The sequence below is a fragment of the Coregonus clupeaformis genome, chromosome 1 (genome assembly GCF_020615455.1).
Source record: "Coregonus clupeaformis isolate EN_2021a chromosome 1, ASM2061545v1, whole genome shotgun sequence".
In the NCBI taxonomy this organism is placed as follows: Eukaryota; Metazoa; Chordata; class Actinopteri; order Salmoniformes; family Salmonidae; genus Coregonus; species Coregonus clupeaformis.
The window spans coordinates 32,726,664-32,751,332 of NC_059192.1; the positions used below are offsets into that span (position 1 = coordinate 32,726,664).

General features: G+C 45.6%; 1 protein-coding gene across 5 annotated transcripts in view; it reads right to left on the reverse strand.

Annotated features, from left to right (window-relative positions):
• LOC121566670 (MAGUK p55 scaffold protein 3b) overlaps positions 1–24,669 on the reverse strand; it is a 54,881-nt gene that overhangs the window by 16,834 nt on the left and 13,378 nt on the right. For 4 of the 5 annotated variants that reach the window (XM_041876683.2, XM_041876696.2, XM_041876689.2 and 1 more), the window contains 6 exons: positions 4,220–4,374; positions 3,630–3,748; positions 3,438–3,515; positions 3,198–3,278; positions 2,501–2,638; positions 2,082–2,163 (listed from right to left, as the gene is read on the reverse strand). In XM_041876683.2, coding sequence (XP_041732617.1) covers positions 2,082–2,163; positions 2,501–2,638; positions 3,198–3,278; positions 3,438–3,515; positions 3,630–3,748; positions 4,220–4,256 — 535 coding nt within the window. In that variant the 5' untranslated portion in view covers positions 4,257–4,374. The remainder of the gene's footprint in view (positions 1–2,081; positions 2,164–2,500; positions 2,639–3,197; positions 3,279–3,437; positions 3,516–3,629; positions 3,749–4,219; positions 4,375–24,669) is intronic. The other variant, XM_041876678.2, reaches the window with a different exon arrangement.

The following is a 24,669-nucleotide window of genomic DNA, read 5'->3' on the forward strand; positions in this document are numbered from 1 at the left end:
GGGGGTCTGTAGTGACGCCTCAAGCACTGAGATGCAGTGCCTTAGACAGCTGCGCCACTCGGGAGTATAATAAGTGCATCGATGACGTCATCCCCACAGTGACCGTACGTACATACCCCAACCAGAAGCCATGGATTACAGGCAACATCCGCACTGAGCTAAAGGGTAGAGCTGCCGCTTTCAAGGAGCGGGACTGTAACCCGGACGCTTATAAGAAATCCCGCTATGCCCTCCGACGAACCATCAAACAGGCAAAGAGTCAATATAGGAAGGACTAAGATTGAATCGTACTACACCGGCTCTGTGGCAGGGCTTGAAAACTATTACAGCCTACAAAGGGAAGCACAGCCGCGAGCTGCCCAGTGACACAAGCCTACCAGACGAGCTAAATCACTTCTATGCTCGCTTCGAGGCAAGCAACACTGAAGCATGCATGAGAGCTGGATGACTATGTGATCACGCTCTCCGTAGCCGATGTGAGTAAGACTTTTAAGCAGGTCAACATTCACAAGGCCGCAGGGCCAGACGGATTACCAGGATGTGTACTCTGAGCATGTGCTGATCAACTGGCAAGTGTCTTCACTGACATTTTCAACATGTCCCTGACTGAGTCTGGAATACCAACATGTTTCAAGCAGACCACCATAGTCCCTGTGCCCAAGGACACTAAGATAACCTGCCTAAATGACTACCGACCTGTAGCACTCACGTCTGTAGCCATGAAGTGCTTTGAAAGGCTGGTCATGGCTCATATCAACACCATTATCCCAGAAACCATAGACCCACTCCAATTTCAATACCGCCCCAACAGATCCACAGATGACGCAATCTCTATTGCACTATACACTGCCCTTTCCCACCTGGACAAGAGGAACACCTACGTGAGAATGCTATTTATTGACTATAGCTCAGCGTTCAACACCATAGTGCCCTCAAAGCTCATCACTAAGCTAAGGATCCTGGGACTAAACACCTCCCTCTGCAACTGGTTCCTGGACTTCCTGACGGGCAGCCCCCAGGTGGTAAGGGTAGGTAAAAACACATCTGCCACGCTGATCCTCAAGGAGTGCGTGCTCAGTCCCCTCCTGCACTCCCTGTTCACCCATGACTGTATGGCCAGGCACGACTCCAACACCATCATTAAGTTTGCAGACGACACAACAGTGGTAGGCCTGATCACCGACAACGATGAGACAGCCTATAGGGAGGAGGTCAGAGACCTGGCCGTGTGGTGCCAGGATAACAACCTCTCCCTCAACGTGATCAAGACAAAGGAGATGATTGTGGACTACAGGGAAAAAAAGAGGACTGAGCATGCCCCCATTCTCATCGACGGGGCTGTAGTGGAACAGGTTAAGAGCTTCAAGTTCCTTGGTGTCCACATCACCAACAAACTATCATGGTCCAAACACACCAAGACAGTCGTGAAGAGGGCACGACAAAGCCTATTCCCCCTCAGGAGACTTAGAAGATTTGGAATGGGTCCTCAGATACTCAAAATGTTCTACAGCTGCACCATCGAGAGCATCCTGACTGGTTGCATCACCGCCTGGTATGGCAACTGCTCGGCCTCCGACCGCAAGGCACTACAGAGGGTAGTGCGTACAGCCCAGTACATCACTGGGGCCAAGCTTCCTGCCATCCAGGACCTCTATACCAGGCGGTGTCAGAGGAAGGCCCTCAAAATTGTCAAAGACTCCAGCCACCATAGTCATAGACTGTTTTCTCTGCTACCACACGGCAAGCGGTACCGGAGCGCCAAGTCTAGGTCCAAAAGGCTTCTCAACTGCTTCTACCCCCAAGCCATATGACTCCTGAAAAGCTAATCATGGCTACCCGGACTATTTGCACTGCATAGTGGGTGGGTATGAATGTGGATGAAAAATGGTGAGGATGGAGGTAGGTTACTTTGGTGGTGGTGGTATGGGGAAGGATCTAAGATAGGGTTGGTACAGTACCATATGAGGGGTAGGGCATTGTTGTGGGAGTGAGGGTTTATACTGTGTGTGTGTGTGTGTGTGTGTGTGTGTGTGTGTGTGTGTGTGTGTGTGTGTGTGTGTGTACGCGTGCTGCTCTCTCACCACTGCGGTCCGCAGACCCTCCCCTCATGATCCTGGCCACTATTACAGCCCCCGTCACCTCATCTCTGCGGATGGTCGCCCCCTGGAAAATTTCACCAGGTGATACTATGTAACTATAGCTCCCAGACACTTAACCAGCTCCCAGACACTTAACTAACTCACAGACACTTAACTAACTCACAGAAGAGACTCACAAAGCATGACACCTACCTGCTTATAGCCAAACTCTAAATGGTTGAGTATGGTTGTGCATATTATAATTTAAATGTACCACTGGCCTCTCAAAATGAATTTCCATGAAATGAGGGCCAGCATCTCATGCACCCACAATAAAGTATTGTACTGTATCGTATATTGTAAGCTAACGTAAATTGTACTGTATTTTGTATCATATCACATCTTATCGTATCAAGACTCACCAGGGGCTCCTTGTTCTTCACCAACCGGACAATCTTCACAGACTCTTCCTGCAGCTCGTCGTCCACTTCATCTGGCAGCGGGGGCAGCACGGGGTCAAAGTTCTTCTGGGCCACCGTGTCATGGGCTGCCAGGATAGCCTATAGGAGTCAGAGGTCAGAGAGAGACAGACCATAGTGAGATGGGACACATCCTAAATGATGATGATGATGAATCTTTTGTTTCCACTAAAACTGAGTTGGACAGACAGACAATCAATCAATTGAATGAGCTAGGCACGGAAAGAGAGAAAGAGAGGCACAAAGAAATTGAGCCTGAAGAACCTCGAGAAGAGATTGAAGAGAGACAAAATCCCCCCAGGCTATTGTGAAAACGAGCGGGTATAATGAAGATATTACTATACTAATGTTGTGAGCTGTGATTTCTTCCCTAGCTGTCAGACACAAAAAGCCATTAAATTGAGCATAATGACCTTGATTAATGTGACTGAAGAGGACTGTCTGTGCCTGCGTCTCAAATTGCACCCTATTCCCTACATAGTGCACTACATAGGGTGCCATTTGGGACTCAACCCGTGTCTGGGCTGTAGAAAGGCTTAGTGTTCGCTTTTGATGATGTCGAAGAGATAAAAAACAAGAGGGAGAGAGAGAGAGAGAGAGAGAGAGAGAGTGTTTGTGTGTGTGTGTGAGACATGTGTACCTTGAGATGAGGAGCACTCAGAAGCAGAAGCAGTTCCCTCTCATCACCTTCCATTGGTCCATTCTGAATCTCCTCAGCCAACTGTCAATTACAGCATTAGGATGTCATCATAAGTAGGCCTAAGACATATTGTTGGTGACTCAACACAACTGAATCTATCTTCCTCCATCTTCACTGACATTTATTAATCCTCTTCACCTGTCCTGTGTTTTCAACTCAGTGGGTTGTGGATGTACTTACATCCTCTGCCAGACAGGAGGCGCTGTGGAGAACTGGAATAGGGCTCTGCCGCTCATACTGGCGCAACTTCTCATGGATCTGTGGTACAACACATCAGAGGCTGGTGGGAGGAGCTATAGGAGGACAGGCTCATAGTAATGGCTGGAATGGTATCAAACATAAACAACCCTAAACAAATCTATAGGGTTGTACCTTCATCAGATAACCCAGGCTCTTCTCGCTGAAGACATCCTTGAGGAACACCAGGTCTTCTTTGTGTTTGGCATCAGGGTGGAGCTGAGAGGTGAGCAGGGCCAGAGTCTCATGCAACCCTACAATGAGAAAAGCATTACCCCATTACAGAGCAAGCACACTACCTCCTGTGCCATCAAGGTTAAAACCTCTTGGCAGAGGCTGTACTACGTTATAGGCCTTTTCATACTGCTACCCACAATTAATATTCAAATTAGGAGACAACAGAACTCTGTGATTGGCTGGCCCCAAAAAGCTGGTACTAAGAGCACTCTTAGCCAAGTGGGTTCATAGCCCTAGGCTAAATTAAGTGTGAATGTGCCTATATATACAGGGAGGCTAAGCTGCACTAGCATTCAAGACAGAAAGATGCCTCTCTGACTGAGAATATCACATTATTGAAAATTCCAAAACAAAAATCTAACATAACAAGGCATATGAATCCAGACATATGTCCAATAACTAACTATACAATAGTGATGTAGTAACACATACATTAAACATGAATACCATACATTATACATGAGCTTTAGCCTTGTGTCTGTCCTTACCTGTGCTTGCAGAGAGGTGAGGCATATCTTCAATCATTTAGAAGCTGGAAGGACCAGCTAGTGTAGACTCAGGATGGACAGAAAAGGAAGAAAAATAAAGTTGATGGAGCTCCTCCTTTTTCTTATTATCCAGATTTATACCCGGACTGTCAATCCTACAGGAAAAAAATAAAATAAACAACAAAACAAACTGCTCGCTCTTCTCATTGGCACAGACAGAAACGAGGAGCATGTTGCCTTTCCCTGTAACCTATTCAAAGATTTATACAGAAAGCATAATATAGGTAGTGAAATCCACAATTGCACAGCTACAGCCTGCATGAAGAACAGAGTTATGTCAGTCATTTAAAACCATGGTTTAAGGTGGTATACTGTGGCAATGTAATGATGTAAATGCATCATCCCGGAGCGGGTAAGTAAGTACCAGTAAGACCTTTAGAGGCAAACACTTGAGAGGCAGGTTGACTTCCGGTCGGGCGATGTGAGAAGACGCGTTTGAGAGGTCCCCAATTATACTTTAATTTTAACAGGGTTTTTTTTTTACACGCTACTGTTAGTTCTTATGTGGATGAATCAGTTGGTTATATTATTTTAATCACTTTTCATGGTACCATGAGCAAGACCAACCCGAAGAGAACTACTACGATTAACACATCTTCGAAGGCCGAACCAACTACTCGAACACAGACAATGGCTGCCGCGGCCAGTCCTGCTGCAGAGTCAGAGGCCTTGTCTATGACCACGCTTGTAGATGAGCTAGCTAAACAAAGAAGTAGCCTAAAAGAGGATATGGCTTCTCTCATCAGCACTTCACTGGCACCTCTCCAAACTTCCATTGATGCCTTTCGAGAAACAGTCAACACGTTTGGGCGACGCCTCACTACACTAGAAGGTTTCTCCACTGACAACACTGAGCGGATTGCCGAGCTAGAGGCAGCTGTATCTCATATGAAAACGGCCAACACAACTCTACTTTCCAAGGTAGATTCGTTGGAGAATTATACCAGAATGGAAAACATCCGGATCGTTGGCGTCATGGAGGGAATTGAGACTGGAGTCAACCCTGTGAAATTTGTCTCTGACATGCTGGTGGAAGTGATGGGTAACAGTGTCTTTGATAAGCCGCCAGAGCTCGACCGAGCGCACAGATCCCTCGCCCCCCAAACCCAACTCAGGGGAGTGGCCTAGGGCGATCATAGCCCGCTTTCATCATTACCAAGACAAGGAACAACGTGCAATGCGCTGGGCGAGGGAGCATCAACCAAAATTCCGTGGCCAAGTTGGTAGAGCATGGCGCTTGCGACGCCAGGGTTGTGGGTTCGTTTCCCACGGGGGGCCAGTATGAAAAAATGTATCCACTCACTAACTGTAAGTCGCTCTGGTTAAGAGCGTCTGCTAAATTACTAAAATGTAAATGTAAATATACAATTCTACCCGGACCTGAGTGCCAATCTCGTGAAGAAAAGAGCTGAATTCAAGGACATCAAAACCTGTCTCTATAAGAAGGGGATAAAGTTTCAGCTCATCGTCGTGTCTTTTATGAGGGAGAGACCCTAATTTTTGACACACTGGCCGAGGCTAAAGCATTCTATGTCCGGCGCATAGAGTAAAGGAAGCGGCCCAGCTGGCTAGCCATGGAGGGAGGAATATGTAGCTGGCTACTTTGCTAGCTGGCAACGGACTGATTTTCATGACATCCACTTGGATATTACTTTTCACATGAAAGCAGTGTTTGTTTTTTTCTCATTCCGGGAGCACCCGATTACATCTTTATTTGATTTAGTTTTATTTGACTGAGATTAGTGGCAACGTTAGCTAATACATCACAATCAAATTGGCTGGCTAGCGGGAGCTGGCACACTTGACTGTTTACTATCTGGCTGGTTAGCTAACGCCACTTTTTTGTATGTATTTTTACACGGCAACAAGATGAATGCTTAACTCCAGGAGGGATATCTTTATTATGTCTATACTTGGCTGAGAAGATTTCAGAAAACAGGAACATTGGGCTGACTTGCTAACATGGCTAGCTATGCACAACAAAAACCGTAGTGCTGAAGGACTGACTTGGCTATTTGAATGTGGCTGTGAATTTAGCTAAGCACTTCTCCACCATTTCTAGCGGCTAGCTGGCTGAGATATAGCTTGACATATGGACAACTACCTAGCTAGCTACATCTAGAATCAATTGAACAAAGATCTGTATCCATGTAAGTAATATTGGTGGGCTGACTAGCTTAGCTGGTACTAGTAACACAAGTTAAATATCCAACGTGAGTTTGTTTTTGTTTGAACTAACTTAAGCTGCCATTAGCTAGTCATTTAACGTTACCTCTCTAAAGACTATTTACTAATGCTACAATCTTAGGGTTTAACTCGGGTTATTTTCTTGTTTGCATTTGATTTCATGTGACTGTAATGCCTTTGTTTGATTGAGTGGATGTTTGGATATACAGTGAGGGAAAAAAGTATTTGATCCCCTGCTGATTTTGTACGTTTGCCCACTGACAAAGACATGATCAGTCTATAATTTTAATGGTAGGTTTATTTGAACAGTGAGAGACAGAATAACAACAAAAAAATCCAGAAAAATGCATGTAAGAAATGTTATAAATTGATTTGCATTTTAATGAGGGAAATAAGTATTTGACCCCTTTGCAAAACATGACTTAGTAGGCAAACGTTTCTTGTAGTTGGCCACCAGGTTTGCACACATCTCAGGAGGAATTTTGTCCCACTCCTCTTTGCAGATCTTCTCCAAGTCATTAAGGTTTCGAGCCTGACGTTTGGCAACTCGAACCTTCAGCTCCCTCCACAGATTTTCTATGGGATTAAGGTCTGGAGACTGGCTAGGCCACTCCAGGACCTTAATGTGCTTCTTCTTGAGCCACTCCTTTGTTGCCTTGGCCGTGTGTTTTGGGTCATTGTCATACTGGAATACCCATCCACGACCCATTTTCAATGCCCTGGCTGAGGGAAGGAGCTTCTCACCCAAGATTTGACGGTACATGGCCCCGTCCATCGTCCCTTTGATGCGGTGAAGTTGTCCTGTCCCCTTAGCAGAAAAACATCCCCAAAGCATAATGTTTCCACCTCCATGTTTGACGGTGGGGATGGTGTTCTTGGGGTCATAGGCAGCATTCCTCCTCCTCCAAACACGGCGAGTTGAGTTGATGCCAAAGAGCTCCATTTTGGTCTCATCTGACCACAACACTTTCACCCAGTTCTCCTCTGAATCATTCAGATGTTCATTGGCAAACTTCAGACGGGCCTGTATATGTGCTTTCTTGAGCAGGGGGACCTTGCGGGTGCTGCAGGATTTCAGTCGTTCACGGCGTAGTGTGTTACCAATTGTTTTCTTGGTGACTATGGTCCCAGCTGCCTTGAGATCATTGACAAGATCCTCCCGTGTAGTTCTGGGCTGATTCCTCACCGTTCTCATGATCATTGCAACTCCACGAGGTGAGATCTTGCATGGAGCCTCAGGCCGAGGGAGATTGACAGTTCTTTTGTCTTTCTTCCATTTGCGAATAATCGCACCAACTATTGTCACCTTCTCACCAAGTTGCTTGGCGATGGTCTTGTAGCCCATTCCAGCCTTGTGTAGGTCTACAATCTTGTCCCTGACATCCTTGGAGAGCTCTTTGGTCTTGGCCATGGTGGAGAGTTTGGAATCTGATTGATTGATTGCTTCTGTGGACAGGTGTCTTTTATACAGGTAACAAACTGAGATTAGGAGCACTCCCTTTAAGAGTGTGCTCCTAATCTCAGCTCGTTACCTGTATAAAAGACACCTGGGAGCCAGAAATCTTTCTGATTGAGAGGGGGTCAAATACTTATTTCCCTCATTAAAATGCAAATCAATTTATACAATTTTTGACATGCGTTTTTCTGGATTTTTGTTGTTGTTATTCTGTCTCTCACTGTTCAAATAAACCTACCATTAAAATTATAGACTGATCATGTCTTTGTCAGTGGGCAAACGTACAAAATCAGCAGGGGATCAAATACTTTTTTCCCTCACTGTATTTGGCTTTCGACTCTACGGAGGTTCATGGACGTTAGAATATTTTGGCATTCGTGTTTGTGGGATGCGTTCCCTGCTGTGGTCTTTGTGGTCGCGCTGCGCCTGAGTATCCTATTTTACTCCTTGTGGTTGTGGACACAGTTGCGCGGTGCGGCTGCAGGAGCGTGGTGTGGAGCACGCCCCTAACACAACCCATGGGCGAAGTCTTGACTAACAGAAGCATTTTATTTGGCTATTTGCGTTTGTTAAAGCCAATGGAGGATGTAACTGATCGACTATTGAGTGACACTGTTAATATTTGAGTTTAAACAATTTGAAACTGGCGTTGTAAATAATGATGTTAATAATTGGGAGCCCTCTTGTAAGTTAAGTGGCAGATGGTTAACCGGGAGTTTGACCCTATTCGGGGAAGCCTGCAGTCCACCCTAGAGGCGAGCATAGGACAGTGTTATTTTGTACTGTGTTTATTTTGTTGTGTTATTTTTAGGGTTTTATGTCAGGGGGGTGGGGGGACGTTGTTTGCCTTCATTAACCATTTGATTGTTACATATTCTACTTCAACAGTATTTTGTCTAACTTTTCGGTACATGCTTTTTCTTTTGTCACAGGATATGATTGGTGGTCTTATACAGGGTTTTCATCTCTATTCCAGTTATAATTTAGTAATCTCAATTTGTAATGACTGACAATTCAGATATTGGGGTGGGAGTTGGGGGGTCAGCTATTAGGTTTACAAGCTGGAACGTCAAGGCAATGAACGGCCCGGTTAAACAGGCTAGAGTATCTTAAGAATTAAAAAACGGATATAGCATTCTTACAAGAAACACATCTGTGTACAGCAGATCATGGTAGACTCCGTAAAGCTTGGGTAGGACAAATATTCCATTCAAAATTCAATGCTAAGGCAAGGGGAACAGCAATACTTATTCATAAGAAAGTACAATTTACTGCTGCTGATATAATATTGGATCCACAGGGGCATTTTGTTATGGTATCTGGTTCTCTCTTTCACACCTCTGTTTTGCTTATAAATGTGTATGCTCCCAATTGGGATGATGTTGAGTTTATTAACAAACGTATTTCTTTGCTGCCCAATCTCAACTCACACTATTTAATCTTTGGAGGCGACTTGAATTGTGTGATCCACCCACTTTTGGACCGCTCAAACCCTAGATCATTATCTCCCTCAAAAATGACTAGCGCTTTGTCTGCATTTATTATCCATGGACAAATAATGTTATTTATTTTCACATGTGCACCACTCCTATTCTAGAATAGACTACTTTTTCGTCGATAAAGCCCTTCTCCCCTCTGTTAAGAAAGTAGAATATTCTTCTCATTCTCATTGAACTATACAGATCGCCCCCCATGGAGACTTAACTCATCTTTACTTTCAAACAATTCATTCTGCACCATTCTACCGAATGCAATTTATGTCTTTATTGAGACAAATAAAACAGAATCGATCTCTCCATCTACACTTTGGGAAACACTTAAAGTTGTTCTTAGAGGCAAAATAATGTCCTATTCCTCTCTTCTCAATAAACAATGGAAAATTAAACAACAACAGCTGATCGACGCAATTCTGGAATTAGACCAACAATACTCCGCCTCTCCATCACCAGAACTTTACAAAGAAAGGCTGAGTCTTCAATCGCAGTACAATTTACTATCCACAGATAAGGCTGAGCAGCAGCTACTCCGCGCACGCGGTTTTGTTTACGAACATGGAGAAAAGGCTGGTCAACTTCTAGCTCATCAACTCAAGTGCAAATCTGCCTCGCAGCTGATCCCTCAAATTCACAACACCTCGGGTGTCTTAACAGTTAGTCCCACTGAAATCAATAATACTTTCAAAAATGTTCATTCAGATCTTTACACCTTTCTAATTCTATCACCCGGATCGGGTCTGGATGCCCTTTTGAAAACACCATTTCAACTAAAGGGACTCATATCCCGTATTTTTGAGATAATCATGTCCCTTGAAAACCCGTCACTCAATAAAATCAGATCTGAGTGGGAAAGGGAACTTGGTGGAGAGATCTCTGATGAAGTCTGGAATGCTACCTTACTTAGGGTAAATGGAAGCTCCTCTTGTCCCCGGCTCAGCCTTATACAGTTTAAGGTACTTCACCGTATCCATTTCAGTAAGGCCAGATTGTCCAAATTCTACCCAAATATTGATGGTACATGTGACAGGTGTAAAGGCTCCTTGGGGGACTTGACCCACATGTTCTGGGCCTGTCCCTGTCTGGCAGATTTTTTGGTCCACTATATTTAAAACCCTTTCCGAAGCATTTGATATAAAGTTGCAGCCTAGTGCAGAAATTGCTATTTTTGGAGTACCAAACAACAATCCTTCTCTGACCAATGGACAGCTGGATGCCATTGCCTTTGCCTCCCTGTTAGCCCGCAGAAGGATTTTATTGAATTGGAAATCTATCTATCCTCCCTTAGCCTCTCTTTGGCTCAAAGATCTGATGATGTTCCTAAAATTAGAAAAATATTAAGTATACCATTCGAGGGTCAACCAACTCATTCTATTCCACCTGGGACCCAACGATATCCTATTTTGAACAGCTCCAAACACTTCCTCCAGATTAGTACTCTTGGCCCCACCCCCGCCCCTTGAGATTACTACTATAGGCCTATAAGATCACCTAATCACCTGAAATTGTTAGGCTATTACATTTTTGTTTGTATTGAAGTAACATTGTTGTATACTTTTGTTTTGTTTTCTGACATGTAACTCAATGACTTTTCCTTTCTTTTTAAATGTGTTTGGAGGCATTCTGGGGGGGTCAAAGGGGGTAAAAAAAGGGAGAAAATATACAATGTCTTTAAATGTTATCTTTCATTCATTGTGAAAAAAATTAATAATAGAAAACACCATGGAAGGCCAAAACTCCATCCCACCAAAACAGGCTGATATTTCAGATAGTCTTTGTTAAACAGCTCTTACACTAAAAGGGCATTATCATTATTTTCACATTTTCAGTGTTATTCCAGCTTCAGTGTGGAAATACATATAATCAAGTTTTTGACTGCACTGGGCCTTTAATGTGCTGTGCTCAGTTTTTTGATGAAGTGTGGCCAGCAGAGCTGACCGGGAATGGGAAATCTTCCACACCTGTGCTCCAATATGGCCGACTGTGGCTCTGTGGCGTCATGGGAAGTGTATTGTGGGTTTTCTTAAAGGGAGAGGACATCCATTTCCCTAAGGCTGTGGGACTTATGATTGAAATGGACATACCAATTCAAATACTGTATAGTATTACTTCTCATCCCTCACAGGCATAGGCACACAATAGCTCTGTTTCAATGTCCACGCTAGCATACTACTTAGAATGAAATCATGTAATGTGCATGCATCCAAAGTAGTATGCTAATATAGACATTAGAGCGTAGCCATTTCCTCACGCGTGACATAGCCAACCTGAGAAATAATGAGTGTGAGGTCAGGAAATCCGTAACACCTTCATCCAATAGGATCCTCCCCTGGGGGTATGTCTCCATGGAAATGTCAGTCCATGCTCTATCATACAGCCTGCAGTGATTGACACTTACTGTGTGTGTGTGTGTGTGTGTGTGTGTGAGAGAGACACCACCCTGTGCTGAACCAAAGAAACCAGCTGGAAACCGAGACAAAAGGCTGCTCTAACTGTTACTATTCCCTGTAACAAATATGATTGACCTTTCTTATCTGTTAATAATATTCTATTTATTTATTTGATCCTTAAAAGTACATAGAAGGCTCCGGTTTAATACGGTATACCTAAAAAAAAAACATCATTGAGGATAATATACCATGAAGCCCAAAGGCTTATTTCTGTTGTGGTCCTCTAAATACCAGATTGTCCCATTAACTTGTTAGGCTGATTTGTATGTGTTATCTATCCTCTGAAGTCATGTGTGTAATCCTATAGCTGGTGCTGAAAAAAAATTATGATCTGTAGAAAACGACACCATGGCATCTTTTCCCACCATGGAAAATGATCCACAGATAACAGAAGAGCGCTGTGTGTGTGTCACGTTCGTCGAACAGAGAGGACCAAGGCGCAGTGTTGCAGGCAAACATACTCTTTATTACGAGACACGATCAAAAACAACAAACGATACGTGACAATTCACGGTCTACCATAAACAGACTAGAAACAAAATCCCACAAACACGAATGAAAAACAGACTGTATAAATATGGCTCCCAATCAGAGACAGCCAGCAACACCTGACACTCGTTGCCTCTGATTGGGAGCCACTCTGGCCAACATAGAAATAGCACCCATAGAAACAAAACACATAATCTACACACCCTGGCTCAACATAACAGTGTCCCCAGAGCCAGGGCGTGACAGTACCCCCCCCTAAAGGCGCGGACTCCGACCGCGTCAACCAAATACCACAGGGGAGGGACCGGGTGGGCACTCCGCCTAGGCGGCGGATCCGGCTCCGGGCCTGATCCCCGCTCCCTCTCCAACCCCCCAAAATACCCCTGGTCCAGTCTGGCCCCGCTGGCCGGAGCTGGACTGCACACTGATGGAGCGGATTGCTCTAGCTCCGGCGTAAAACATCTGACCAATGCCGAACCAGGCACCAGTGGAACAGGCACGGGCCGTGCCGGACTGACGACGCCCACCACTGGCCTGGTGTGGAGAACAGGCACGGGCCGTGCTGGACTGACAACGCACACCACTGGCTTGGTGTGAGGAGCAGGAGTGAGCCGAACCGGGCTGACGAAACGCACCACTGACTTGGTGCGGGGAGCAGGAACGGGCCGAGCCGGGCTGACGAAGCGCACCACTGACTTGGTGCGGGGAGCAGGAACGGGCCGAGCCGGGCTGACGAAGCGCACCACTGACTTGGTGCGGGGAGCAGGAACGGGCCGAGCCGGGCTGACGGGCGCACCACTGACTTGGTGCGGGGAGCAGGAACGGGCCGAGCCGGGCTGGACGGAGCGCACCACTGACTTTGTGCGGGGAGCAGGAACGGGCCGAGCCGGGCTGACGAAGCGCACCACTGACTTGGTGCGGGGAGCAGGAACGGGCCGAGCCGGGCTGACGGCGCACCACTGACTTGGTGCGGGGAGCAGGAACGGGCCGAGCCGGGCTGGACGGGCGCACCACTGACTTGGTGCGGGGAGCAGGAACGGGCCGAGCCGGGCTGTGACGCACCACTGACTTGGTGCGGGAGCAGGAACAGACCCGGACCGTACTGGGGACACACACCACTGGCCCTACACCGGGATCTGGAACGGGCCGGACCGGACTGGTAACACACCCCAGTACCTCTCGCCGTGCCTCTACACCTTCCATCCCCTCTTCGACCAGTGGCCCCCGTAACCTGGCGGCCTCCTCTGCCAACCCGCTGGACCGCTCTATCGCGGCCTCCTACTGCCCCCGACGTCGTGAGCCCCCCTAAAAATGTTCTGGGGGTCTCTCCTCCCCGTGGGCCAGGCCTCTATAGTTCTCGCCCAACTCTCGCTCTTCTGCCTCCAACTCCCGCTATTCAGCTCCTCAATTGGCTTGACCCAGTCGAGGCTCTTCCTCCATTGTTCCCAAGTCCACTCTCTCTGCTCTTCACTCGGCTTGACCCAGTCGAGGCTGCCACGGAGATCTGCTAGGGATTTCCCTGGCGATGGCTCCTCGACTCGCTGCTTGGTCCAGTTGTGGTGGGATTTTTTGTCACGTTCGTCGAACAGAGAGGACCAAGGCGCAGCGTTGCAGGCAAACATACTCTTTATTACGAGACACGATCAAAAACAACAAACGATACGTGACAATTCACGGTCTACCATAAACAGACTAGAAACAAAATCCCACAAACACGAATGAAAAACAGACTGTATAAATATGGCTCCCAATCAGAGACAGCCAGCAACACCTGACACTCGTTGCCTCTGATTGGGAGCCACTCTGGCCAACATAGAAATAGCACCCATAGAAACAAAACACATAATCTACACACCCTGGCTCAACATAACAGTGTCCCCAGAGCCAGGGCATGACAGTGTGTGTGTGTGAAAGAGGGCGAGAGAGTGTGTTTGTGTGTGTGTTTATTTGTGTGTGTGTGTGCATGTGTGTGGGTGCGTCTGCAGGCCTCTGTGTTTGTTTGTGTGTGTGTGTGTGTGTGTGTGTGTGTGTGTGTGTGTGTGTGTGTGTGTGTGTGTGTGTGTGTGTGTGTGTGTGTGTGTGTGCGCGCGCGCGCGCGCGTAACCTGTATTACATGATTATCCCGTACTATAAACAAAAGCAAGCATAAATCTGCTCCATTAACTTACAAATCCAAACAACATAATAATAGAAATGAAAAGTTTAATCCAAACAACATGATGATTGCATGCCTGCACCATACACTGCATCATGCAATTAACTTTTCTATCTTCCCTGGAAAAACGAACTGTGTGTGTGTGTTACCCATAAGTTAGGTAACATAGCTTGCATGCTAACATGAAATACAGTAATGAAAGTGTGGAGAATGTTACGGCTAGAGCCTACCAGAGTTGGGGTCAGATTCCTTTTGAATTCAGAAGATAAACTGACATTTCTCAATGCTTTTCAATTAGAAAAATTTGAATTTGAGTTGAATTCCTGAAATGACTGAATTGAAATGGCATTGACCCTAACCATAGTACCTAATTGTTCACCCCGCTACCATCTAAAAGGAGGAGACAGTACAGGTGTGTCAAAACTGGGACCGAAGGTCTGATAAGCAGCTCATTTCTCCAGCTCATCATACTGTTAAACAGCCACCACTAGCCGGCCTCCGCCCAGTCCCCTGCCCTGAACCTTAGTCACTTTTACTAGCCGGCTACCACCCGGTACTCTACCCTGCACCTCACAGACTGCTTTGCTCTGAGTTACAGTTCATATAAGGAAGTCAGTCAATTGAAATAAATAAATTAGGCCCTAATCTATGGTTTTCACATGACTTGGCAGGGGTGCAGCCATGGGTGGGCCTGGGAGGGCATAGGCCCACCCGTTTGGCAGCCAATCTGGGGAGCCAGGCTCAGCCAATCAGAGTGAATTTTTCCCCACAAAAGGGCTTTATTACAGACAAAAATACTCCTCAGCACCACCCCCACCTACCCCTCAGACAATCCCACACGTGAAGAAGCCGGATGTGGAAGTCCTGTGCTGGCGTGGTTACATTTGGTCTGCTTTTGCGAATCCGGTTGGATGTACTGCCAAATTCTCTAAAATGATGTTGGAGGCAGCTTATGGTACAGAAATTAACATTAAATTATCTGGCAACAGCTCTGTTGGACATTCCTGTAGCCAGTATGCCAATTGCACGGTCCTTCAAAACTTGAGACATCTGTGGTATTGTGTTGTATGACAAAACTGCACATTTTAAAGTGGCCTTTTATTGTCCCCAGCACAAGGTGCACCTGTGTAATGATCATGCTGTTTAATCAGCTTCTTGATATACTACACCTGTCAGGTGGATGGATTATCTTGACAAAGGAGAAATGCTCACTAACAGGGATATAAACAAATGTATGCACAAAATCTGAGATAAATAAGCTTTTTGTGTGTATGGAACATTTCTGGGATTTTTTATTTCAGCTCATGAAACATGGGACCAACACTTTACATGTTGCGTTTATATTTTTGTTCAGTGTATATAAACGGATATATACAGTGCATTCGGAAAGTATTCAGACCCCTTGACTTTTTTCACATTTTGTTACGTTACAACCTTATTCTAAAAGGTATTACATTCCCCCCATCAATCTACACACAATACCCCATAATGACAAAGCTAAAACATGTTAAGAAATGTTTGCAAATTTATAAAAAACAACAACTGAAATATCACATTTGCATAAGTATTCAGACCCTTTACTCAGTACGTTGTTGAAGCACCTTTGGCAGCGATTACAGCCCTGAGTCTTCTTGGGGATGATGCTACAAGCTTGGCACACTTGTATTTGGGGAGATTCTCCTATTCTTCTCTGTAGATGCTTTCAAGCTCTGTCAGGTTGGATGGGGAGCGTAGCTGCACAGCTATTTTCAGGTCTCTCCAGATATGTTCGATTGGGTTCAAGTCCGGGCTCTGGCTGGGCCACTCAAGGACATTCAGTGACTTGTCCCGAAGCAACTCCTGCGTTGTCTTGGCTGTGTGCTTAGGGTCGTTGTCCTGTTGGAAGGTGAACCTTCGCCTCAGTCTCAGGTCCTGAGCGGTCTGGAGCAGGTTTTCATCAAGGATCTCTCTGTACTTTGCTCCGTTCATCTTCCCCTAGATCCTGACTAGTCTCCCAGTCCCTGCCGCTGAAAAACATCCCCACAGAATGATGCTGCCACCACCATGCTCCACTGTAGGGATGGTGCCAGGTTTCCTCCAGACGTGACGCTTGGCATTAATGCCAAAGAGTTCAATCTTGGTTTCATCAGACCAGAGAATCTTGTTTCTCATGGTCTGAGAGTCCTTTAGGTGCCTTTTGTCAAACTCCATCGGGCTGTCATGTGCCTTTTACTGAGGAGTGGCTTCCGTCTGGTCACTCTACCATAAAGGCCTGATTGGTGGAGTGCTGCAGAGATGGTTGTCCTTCTGGAAGGTTCTCCCATCTCCACAGAGGAACTCTGGAGCTCTGTCAGATTGACCATCGGGTTCTTGGTCACCTCCCTGACGAAGGCCCTTCATCCCCGATTGCTTAAGGAAAAGGAAGAGTCTTGGTGGATCCAAACTTCTTCCATTTTAAGACTGATGGAGGCCACTGTGTTCTTGAGGACCTTCAATGGTGCAGACATTTTTGGTACCCTTCCCCAGATCTGTGCCCCGACACAATCCTGTCTCGGAACTCTACGGACAATTTACTCGATCTCATGGCTTGGTGTTTGCTCTGACATGCACTGTCAACTGTGGGACCTTAAATAGACAGGTGTGTGCATTTTGTGAGAGAAACAATTAGTATTAGCATTACGTTACGGTTAATATAAATGATCGGTGTGTACAATCCTGTTACTCTGTTTGTGTAAGTTGCTGTTTTAACATAACTCTGTACCTAATTCACCATGGCTGTGCACATCTTGTGTTCTTACCCCCACCTTCTGTATTCTGAAACTTGCAAGTTCGGATACAAGGTATCTTTGTTCAGAACGAAGTCTCTCCTTATCTTCTATTCTAAGAACAAACAGTTCTTAGTGCTTGCATGAGAACACAGAGTATTTGGCCACCTCATCCAGTAGATATCTGTTGGTTCGACACATTGAGACAGTTGTGGTGGAACCAGCCATGACTAAGCATTTATAGGTCTACTATATAAGACCTCTGTTTATCTCTGTATGTCAGAACTCTCGGCACAAAACTCAAGAGTGTGGGGTCGACCAGCCTCATTATTGCTGAGCACTCACTCTATTCATTTGTGTGTGTGGTGTGACCTGCTCCCTTATTAATACGTTTTGAATAAAGTAATATCTTGATTGGTGATTGACCTTGTCTCTCCTCATTAATTAATTAGAATTTCCACGACACTTTCCAAATCATGTCCAATCAATTGAATTTACCACAGGTGAACTCCAATCAAATTGTAGAAACATGTCAAAGATGGTCAATGGAAACAGGATGCACCTGAGCTCAATTTCAAGTCTCATAGCAAAGGGTCTGATTACTTATGTAAATAAGGTATTTCTGTTTTGTTTTTTTATTACATTTGCATGTAATAAATGTCTAAAAACCTGTTTTCACTTAGTCGTTTTGGGGTATTGTGTGTAGATCGATGAGGAACATTTTTTATTTAATCAATTTTAGAATAAGGCTGTAACGTAAAAAAATGTGGAAAAATGGAAGGGGTCTGAATTCTTTCTGAATGCACTGTATATACACTGCTCAAAAAAATAAAGGGAACACTTAAACAACACAATGTAACTCCAAGTCAATCACACTTACTGTGAAATCAAACTGTCCACTTAGGAAGCAACACTGATTGACAATAAATTTCACATGCTGTTGTGCAAATGGAATAGACAACAGGTGGAAATTATAGGCAATTAGCAAGACACCCCCAATAAAGGACTGGTTTTGCAGGTGGTGACCACAGACCACTTCTCAGTTCCTATGCTTCCTGGCTGATGTTTTGGTCACTTTTGAATGCTGGCGGTGCTTTCACTCTAGTGGTAGCATGAGACGGAGTCTACAACCCACACAAGTGGCTCAGGTAGTGCAGCTCATCCAGGATGGCACATCAATGCGAGCTGTGGCAAGAAGGTTTGCTGTGTCTGTCAGCGTAGTGTCCAGAGCATGGAGGCGCTACCAGGAGACAGGCCAGTACATCAGGAGACGTGGAGGAGGCCGTAGGAGGGCAACAACCCAGCAGCAGGACTGCTACCTCCGCCTTTGTGCAAGGAAGAGCAGGAGGAGCACTGCCAGAGCCCTGCAAAATGACCTCCAGCAGGCCACAAATGTGCATGTGTCTGCTCAAATGGTCAGAAACAGACTCCATGAGGGTGGTATGAGGGCCCGACGTCCACAGGTGGGGGTTGTGCTTACAGCCCAACACCGTGCAGGACGTTTGGCATTTGCCAGAGAACGTATGGCAAATTCGCCACTGGCGCCCTGTGCTCTTCACAGATGAAAGCAGGTTCACACTGAGCACATGTGACAGACGTGACAGAGCCTGGAGACGCCGTGGAGAACGTTCTGCTGCCTGCAACATCCTCCAGCATGACCGGTTTGGCAGTGGGTCAGTCATGGTGTGGGGTGGCATTTCTTTGGGGGGCCGCACAGCCCTCCATGTGCTCGCCAGAGGTAGCCTGACTGCCATTAGGTACCGAGATTAGATCCTCAGACCCCTTGTGAGACCATATGCTGGTGCGGTTGGCCCTGGGTTCCTCCTAATGCAAGACAATGCTAGACCTCATGTGGCTGGAGTGTGTCAGCAGTTCCTGCAAGAGGAAGGCATTGATGCTATGGACTGGCCCACCCGTTCCCCAGACCTGAATCCAATTGAGCACATCTGGGACATCATGTCTCGCTCCATCCACCAACGCCACGTTGCACCACAGACTGTCCAGGAGTTGGCGGATGCTTTAGTCCAGGTCTGGGAGGAGATCCCTCAGGAGACCATTTGCCACCTCATCAGGAGCATGCCCAGGTGTTGTAGGGAGGTCATACAGGCACGTGGAGGCCACACACACTACTGAGCCTCATTTTGACTTGTTTTATGGACATTACATCAAAGTTGGATCAGCCTGTAGTGTGGTTTTCCACATTAATTTTGAGGGTGACTCCAAATCCAGACCTCCATGGGTTGATAAATTTGATTTCCATTGATAATGTTTGTGTGATTTTGTTGTCAGCACATTCAACTATGTAAAGAAAAAAGTATTTAATAAGATTATTTCATTCATTCAGATCTAGGATGTTTTATTTTAGTGTTCCCTTAATTTTTTTGAGCAGTGTATATATAACAGACTCTGAAATTGTTCGTTCTGATATTTCCTATTTTTTTTATTTTAACTTGTTTGGTTATGTCTGTCTTTTTTAGTAATTGTTTTTTGCTAGGTATTATTCCTGCGCTGTTGGATCTAGAAACACAAGCATTTTGCTGCACCTGTGATAACGTCTGCAAATTTGTGTATGCCAGTGGAGGCTTCTCAGAGGAGGAAATTCAGTGAATTTCATAAAAATAAAAATTGTAAAACATTGAAAAAGTTATCATTTTTAGATAAAACTATACTAAATATATCCACGTCACCAAATAATTTATTAAAACACACTCTGTAGGGTAGCACCATGGTGTAGCCGGAGGACAGCTAGCTTCCGTCCTCCTCTTGGTACATTGACTTCAATACAAAACCTAGGAGGCTCTTGGTTCTCACCCCTTCCATAGACTTACACAGTAATTATGACAACTTCCGGAGGACATTCTCTAACCTATCAGAGCTCTTGCAGCATGAACTGACATGTTGTCCACCCAATCAAAGGATAAGAGAATACCTCTAGTACAGAAAGCTAAAGCTAGCTAGCACTGCAGTGCATAAAATGTGGTGATTAGTTGACTCAAAGAGAGAGAAAGACAATAGTTGAACAGTTTTCAACAAATTAATTTCTTCAAAAATGAAGGAGAAGCAAGAGAAAGAGTCATTTTTTTCACTTTCACTTACTTAGCTAGCAAATGCAGCTGGCACGTTTAGTTACTCAAACACCTGGCTCAAACAGAGGGATGCTATGTTAGCTAGCTGGCTATGACTATCCAACACAACACTGGAACTCTTCCAAGTCAAGGTAAGCTTTTGGTTTTATTCATTTATTACCACCGGGGCCCGCCGGTGTAACTGCTTACTGACTATACACTGTAATGTTACTGCATGATTGTAGTGGGTTTACTAACACATTAGTTATATTAGCTATGTTGACTAGGATGTTACTTTAGCTAACATGGGACAACGATGTAGGCTGTGTGTAGCGGTTATGATAGGGTGACCATATTTTAGTTTTCAAAAAAGAGGACAGTGGGAGCGGGAGGCAGAAGGACACCCGCAGTGGGTGGTAAATACAAATGTGTTCACAACCATGCAACTATGTTATTGAACTTTAATACATAAAGTAATACATCCTTTCCATTCAACTGTTGGCCCTCAACAATAGAATAATAACAACAACAAAAAAAAAGAGTTTAGCTTTTAACACCTTTTACATGACACTGTTTCTTTTCATGGCCATAGGTTAAAATTAAATTAAATAAACAGTTGTCATAAAAAAAAATCCACTATTTCAGTCAAAAATAATGTCAGTCCTCCTGATGCTCTCTGGTATACTTTCCCGAAGATCAAATCTTTCCCAACAGTCCTTGATTACCAATCAAGTAGGCATGAAAGTCTTTGCAAGACATGTTTTAAAGTTGTATTGTGAACACAGAAGCCCCTTCAGTGACTCAACAGACAAGTGATTCCTTTCCTTTGTCTACTGGCTTTGCATCAGTGAAAAAACTCTCTCTACATTTGCATTGTGAGAAGGAATAGCAAAGAAAAACTGTGCAATCTTCAGTAGCTCTGAATGAAAATCTATGCTTTTGGACCTTTCAAAATATTTGGTCCACTTCTTTTGTGTTTGCAGATTACTGAACTCTTCATCATTGTTACACCTTTCTGTGAATTTCTCCAGGTTGGTGACCTGATCAAAGCACTTTGCATCACCAATTGGCATCCCCTTTTCTTCCAGGTGTTTGATACAGGCTTCTATGTCATTCCAGTCAGGTGTCTCACTCAGATCCATCCACATGAAAGAGGAGAACTCCTCCATGGGTGCCATCCATTTCTCCAGATACTCCAGGCATGAACTGTACAGACCCTGTACTTGAGCACTGAAATGGTCACAATTCTTACCAAGTCCATCCTTGTGCTTTTGTGCCAATAGTCCCTTAACTTTAAGGGACATTAAGTTATTGGTCTTGCGTTCAAGAAGCATGGTGTGGACTTTGTTCAAAAGGTTCTTCACTTCCACAATTGAATTGCTCTCCCTTTCCATCTCCTGAATGTGTGAATGAAACACACACACATGAGTGAGTGCATGTGCCAGAGGTAAATTTCACTGAACTCATCTTCAAAAAACTTATTGATCAAGGAGGGTGTTTTTTCCTGTGACAAAAATAATGCTTTCAAGGCTGGAAACATCTGTAGCAGCCTCTCAATACCTGGGAATAATGACAGCCATCGCATCTTGCTGTGAGAAAGGAGACTTCTGTATTTAACATCAACAAATTCACAGTACTCCTTCAGATTCTCTGTGCGCACAGTGTAGATGTGAAAGTATTGACATATTTTGAAGATGATGTTCTCAATATCGACATCTAGTGTGTCTGCCCCATAATGAACACAATTGTTCAAGACGTGTGCTGGGCAGCCCACACCGATTAAAGACTCGTTCTGCAATGACTTCTTTAAGTTTGCGAAAATATTATTTCCTTCTTCATCACGCCGGATTCCCCCGAACATTGTATTGAGGTTGTAACCTGTAAATGCAATACATTTGGAAAAAATCCCATTATTTTCCAGTGTTTCTTTGATGTATTGCGCAATCGTATCAGCTGTCTCATTTGGAGTGTTTTTAACTTAGACTAATTTACTTTGCACGCCACCATTCTTCCAATCAAAATACTGAATAAGCAGAGGGAATATTTTCACAGCACCGTGATTGCTCTCATCAGTAGAAACACCACAGTAAGGTATGTCTTCTAGTGCTTTCAGAGCTATGTCGACAGAATGTGGTGCTATCACATCGCTAACAATTGCTTCGGTCTTAGTACGAGCGCTTGAAAATGTTCGCGCAGTCTCGGAATCAAGGAATGTCTTTTTAACAAGGCAGACGTACAGTCCATTGATCTGTAGCTATTGTGATGCTTCGTGGTGTGGAATGCAAAAACTCCCTCCGCAGCAGTAACAGCATCTTCTGTTTTACCTGCTCTCACAAAATAGTCAGTTAATTTACCTGACAAACTCTCTCCTTTAGCTGCAATTTTGTGTTTTGCAGAGCTTGTGTGGGCTTCTAGGTCGCTAGCACCTTTATTTGACACTGACACGTACGTGCCAGCTTTGCAGGTCATGCATTCTGCTTCACACGGATCCTGACCAAGACGAAAACACAGGAATTTTCTCTGTAAATCATCTGTGAATTTACATTTTGGGCGATTTAGAAATCCCGGCCGGACATATTTTTTTTGGTCCAAAAAGAGGACATGTCCGGGAAAAAGATTACGTATGGTCACCCTAGGTTATGACATGTTTTGGAAAAAATGTTTTGCCTGGTCACATACAGCTGATGTGTTGTTCATTGAAGTCCACAAAGGAAGGAAAGAGGTGAGAGGAGGAGAGTGCATAGAGGCTAGAATGAATACAACATGGCTGCTATGAAAGTGAACTGTGTTTATGTGTGATCAGGGGTGTATTCATTCCGCCAATTCTGTTGAAAAACTTTTCTTAAACGGAAGCAAACGAAACGGGGATAAAAAATACCTGAATTTGTCCAATAGAAACTCTCGTTTGAAACTGTTGGACTAATCATTACACCCTAGATAAGCTAGATGCAGGCAAGAGTGTGCAAGGCAGTATTGAATGTGTCACTGTCTGTTATCTCAAAATGTTCTCTCGACCTGTGTGCATCTACCGTTGTAAACTTTCATTCATCGGCTAGGTTGTAGCAACCTCATGATGGGTACAGACAAATTTCGAGTATCATGTACTAGCCTAAACCTATCGATGTTACATTGAACTGGGTGAATGGAATATGAATGACAGTCATCCAACATGCTGTAATAGAAATAATGTCACGCTCGTCGAATACAGTGGACCAATGCGCAGCGTGATAAGTGAACATACTTTTTTATTAATTCACCACAACGAACAAAACAACAAAAAGATAACGTGACGTCCTTGGTTACAAACACTAACCATACACGGAACAAGATCCCACAAACACTGTGGCAAAACAGGCTACCTAAGTATGGGTCCCAATCAGAGACAACAAGCAACAGCTGATTCACGTTGCCTCTGATTGAGAACCACACCGGCCAACATAGAAACAAATGAACTAGATAAACAACCTATCACACAAAACACATAGAAACAACACACCCTGGCTCAACATAACAGAGTCCCAGAGCCAGGGCGTGACAGTACCCCCCCCCAAAGGCGCGGACTGCGACCGTGCCAAACATAAACCGAACAGGGGAGGGCCGGGTGGGCATTCCTCCTCGGAGGCGGTTCCGGCTCCGGGCTTGACCCCCACCCTCCAACAAACCCCCCATAGCGCCCCTGGTCCGGTCTGGCCCTGCTGGCTGGATCTGGACTGGACATCGGTGGAGCGGATCGCTCAGGCTCTGATGTGGAGCAGCTAACCGGTACCTGACCAGGCACCGGTGACCCAGGCACGGGCTGTGCCGGACTGACGACGTGCACCACAGCCTTGGTGCGGGGAGCAGGGACGGGCCGAACCGGGCTGACGAAGCGCACCACAGGCTTGGTGCGGGGAGCAGGAACGGACCGGACCGGGCTGACGATGCGCACCACAGGCTTGGTGCGGGGAGCAGGAATGGGCCGGACCTGGCTGACAACGCGCACCATTGGCTTGGTGCGGGGAGCAGGAACAGGCCGGGCCGGCGACGCGCACCATAGGCTTGGTGCGGGGAGCAGGAACAGGCCGGGCCAGGCTGGCGACGCGCACCATTGGCTTGGTGCGGGGAGCAGGAACAGGCCGGGCCGGGCTGGCGACGCGCACCATAGGCTTGGTGCGGGGAGCAGGAACAGGCCGGACCGGATTGACGACGCGCACCATTGGCTTGGTGCGAGGGGCAGGAACAGGCCGGGCCGGGCTGGCGACGCGCACCATAGGCTTGGTGCGGGGAGCAGGAACAGGCCGGGCCGGGCTGGCGACGCGCACCATAGGCTTGGTGCGGGGAGCAGGAACAGGCCGGACCGTACTGGGGGCAC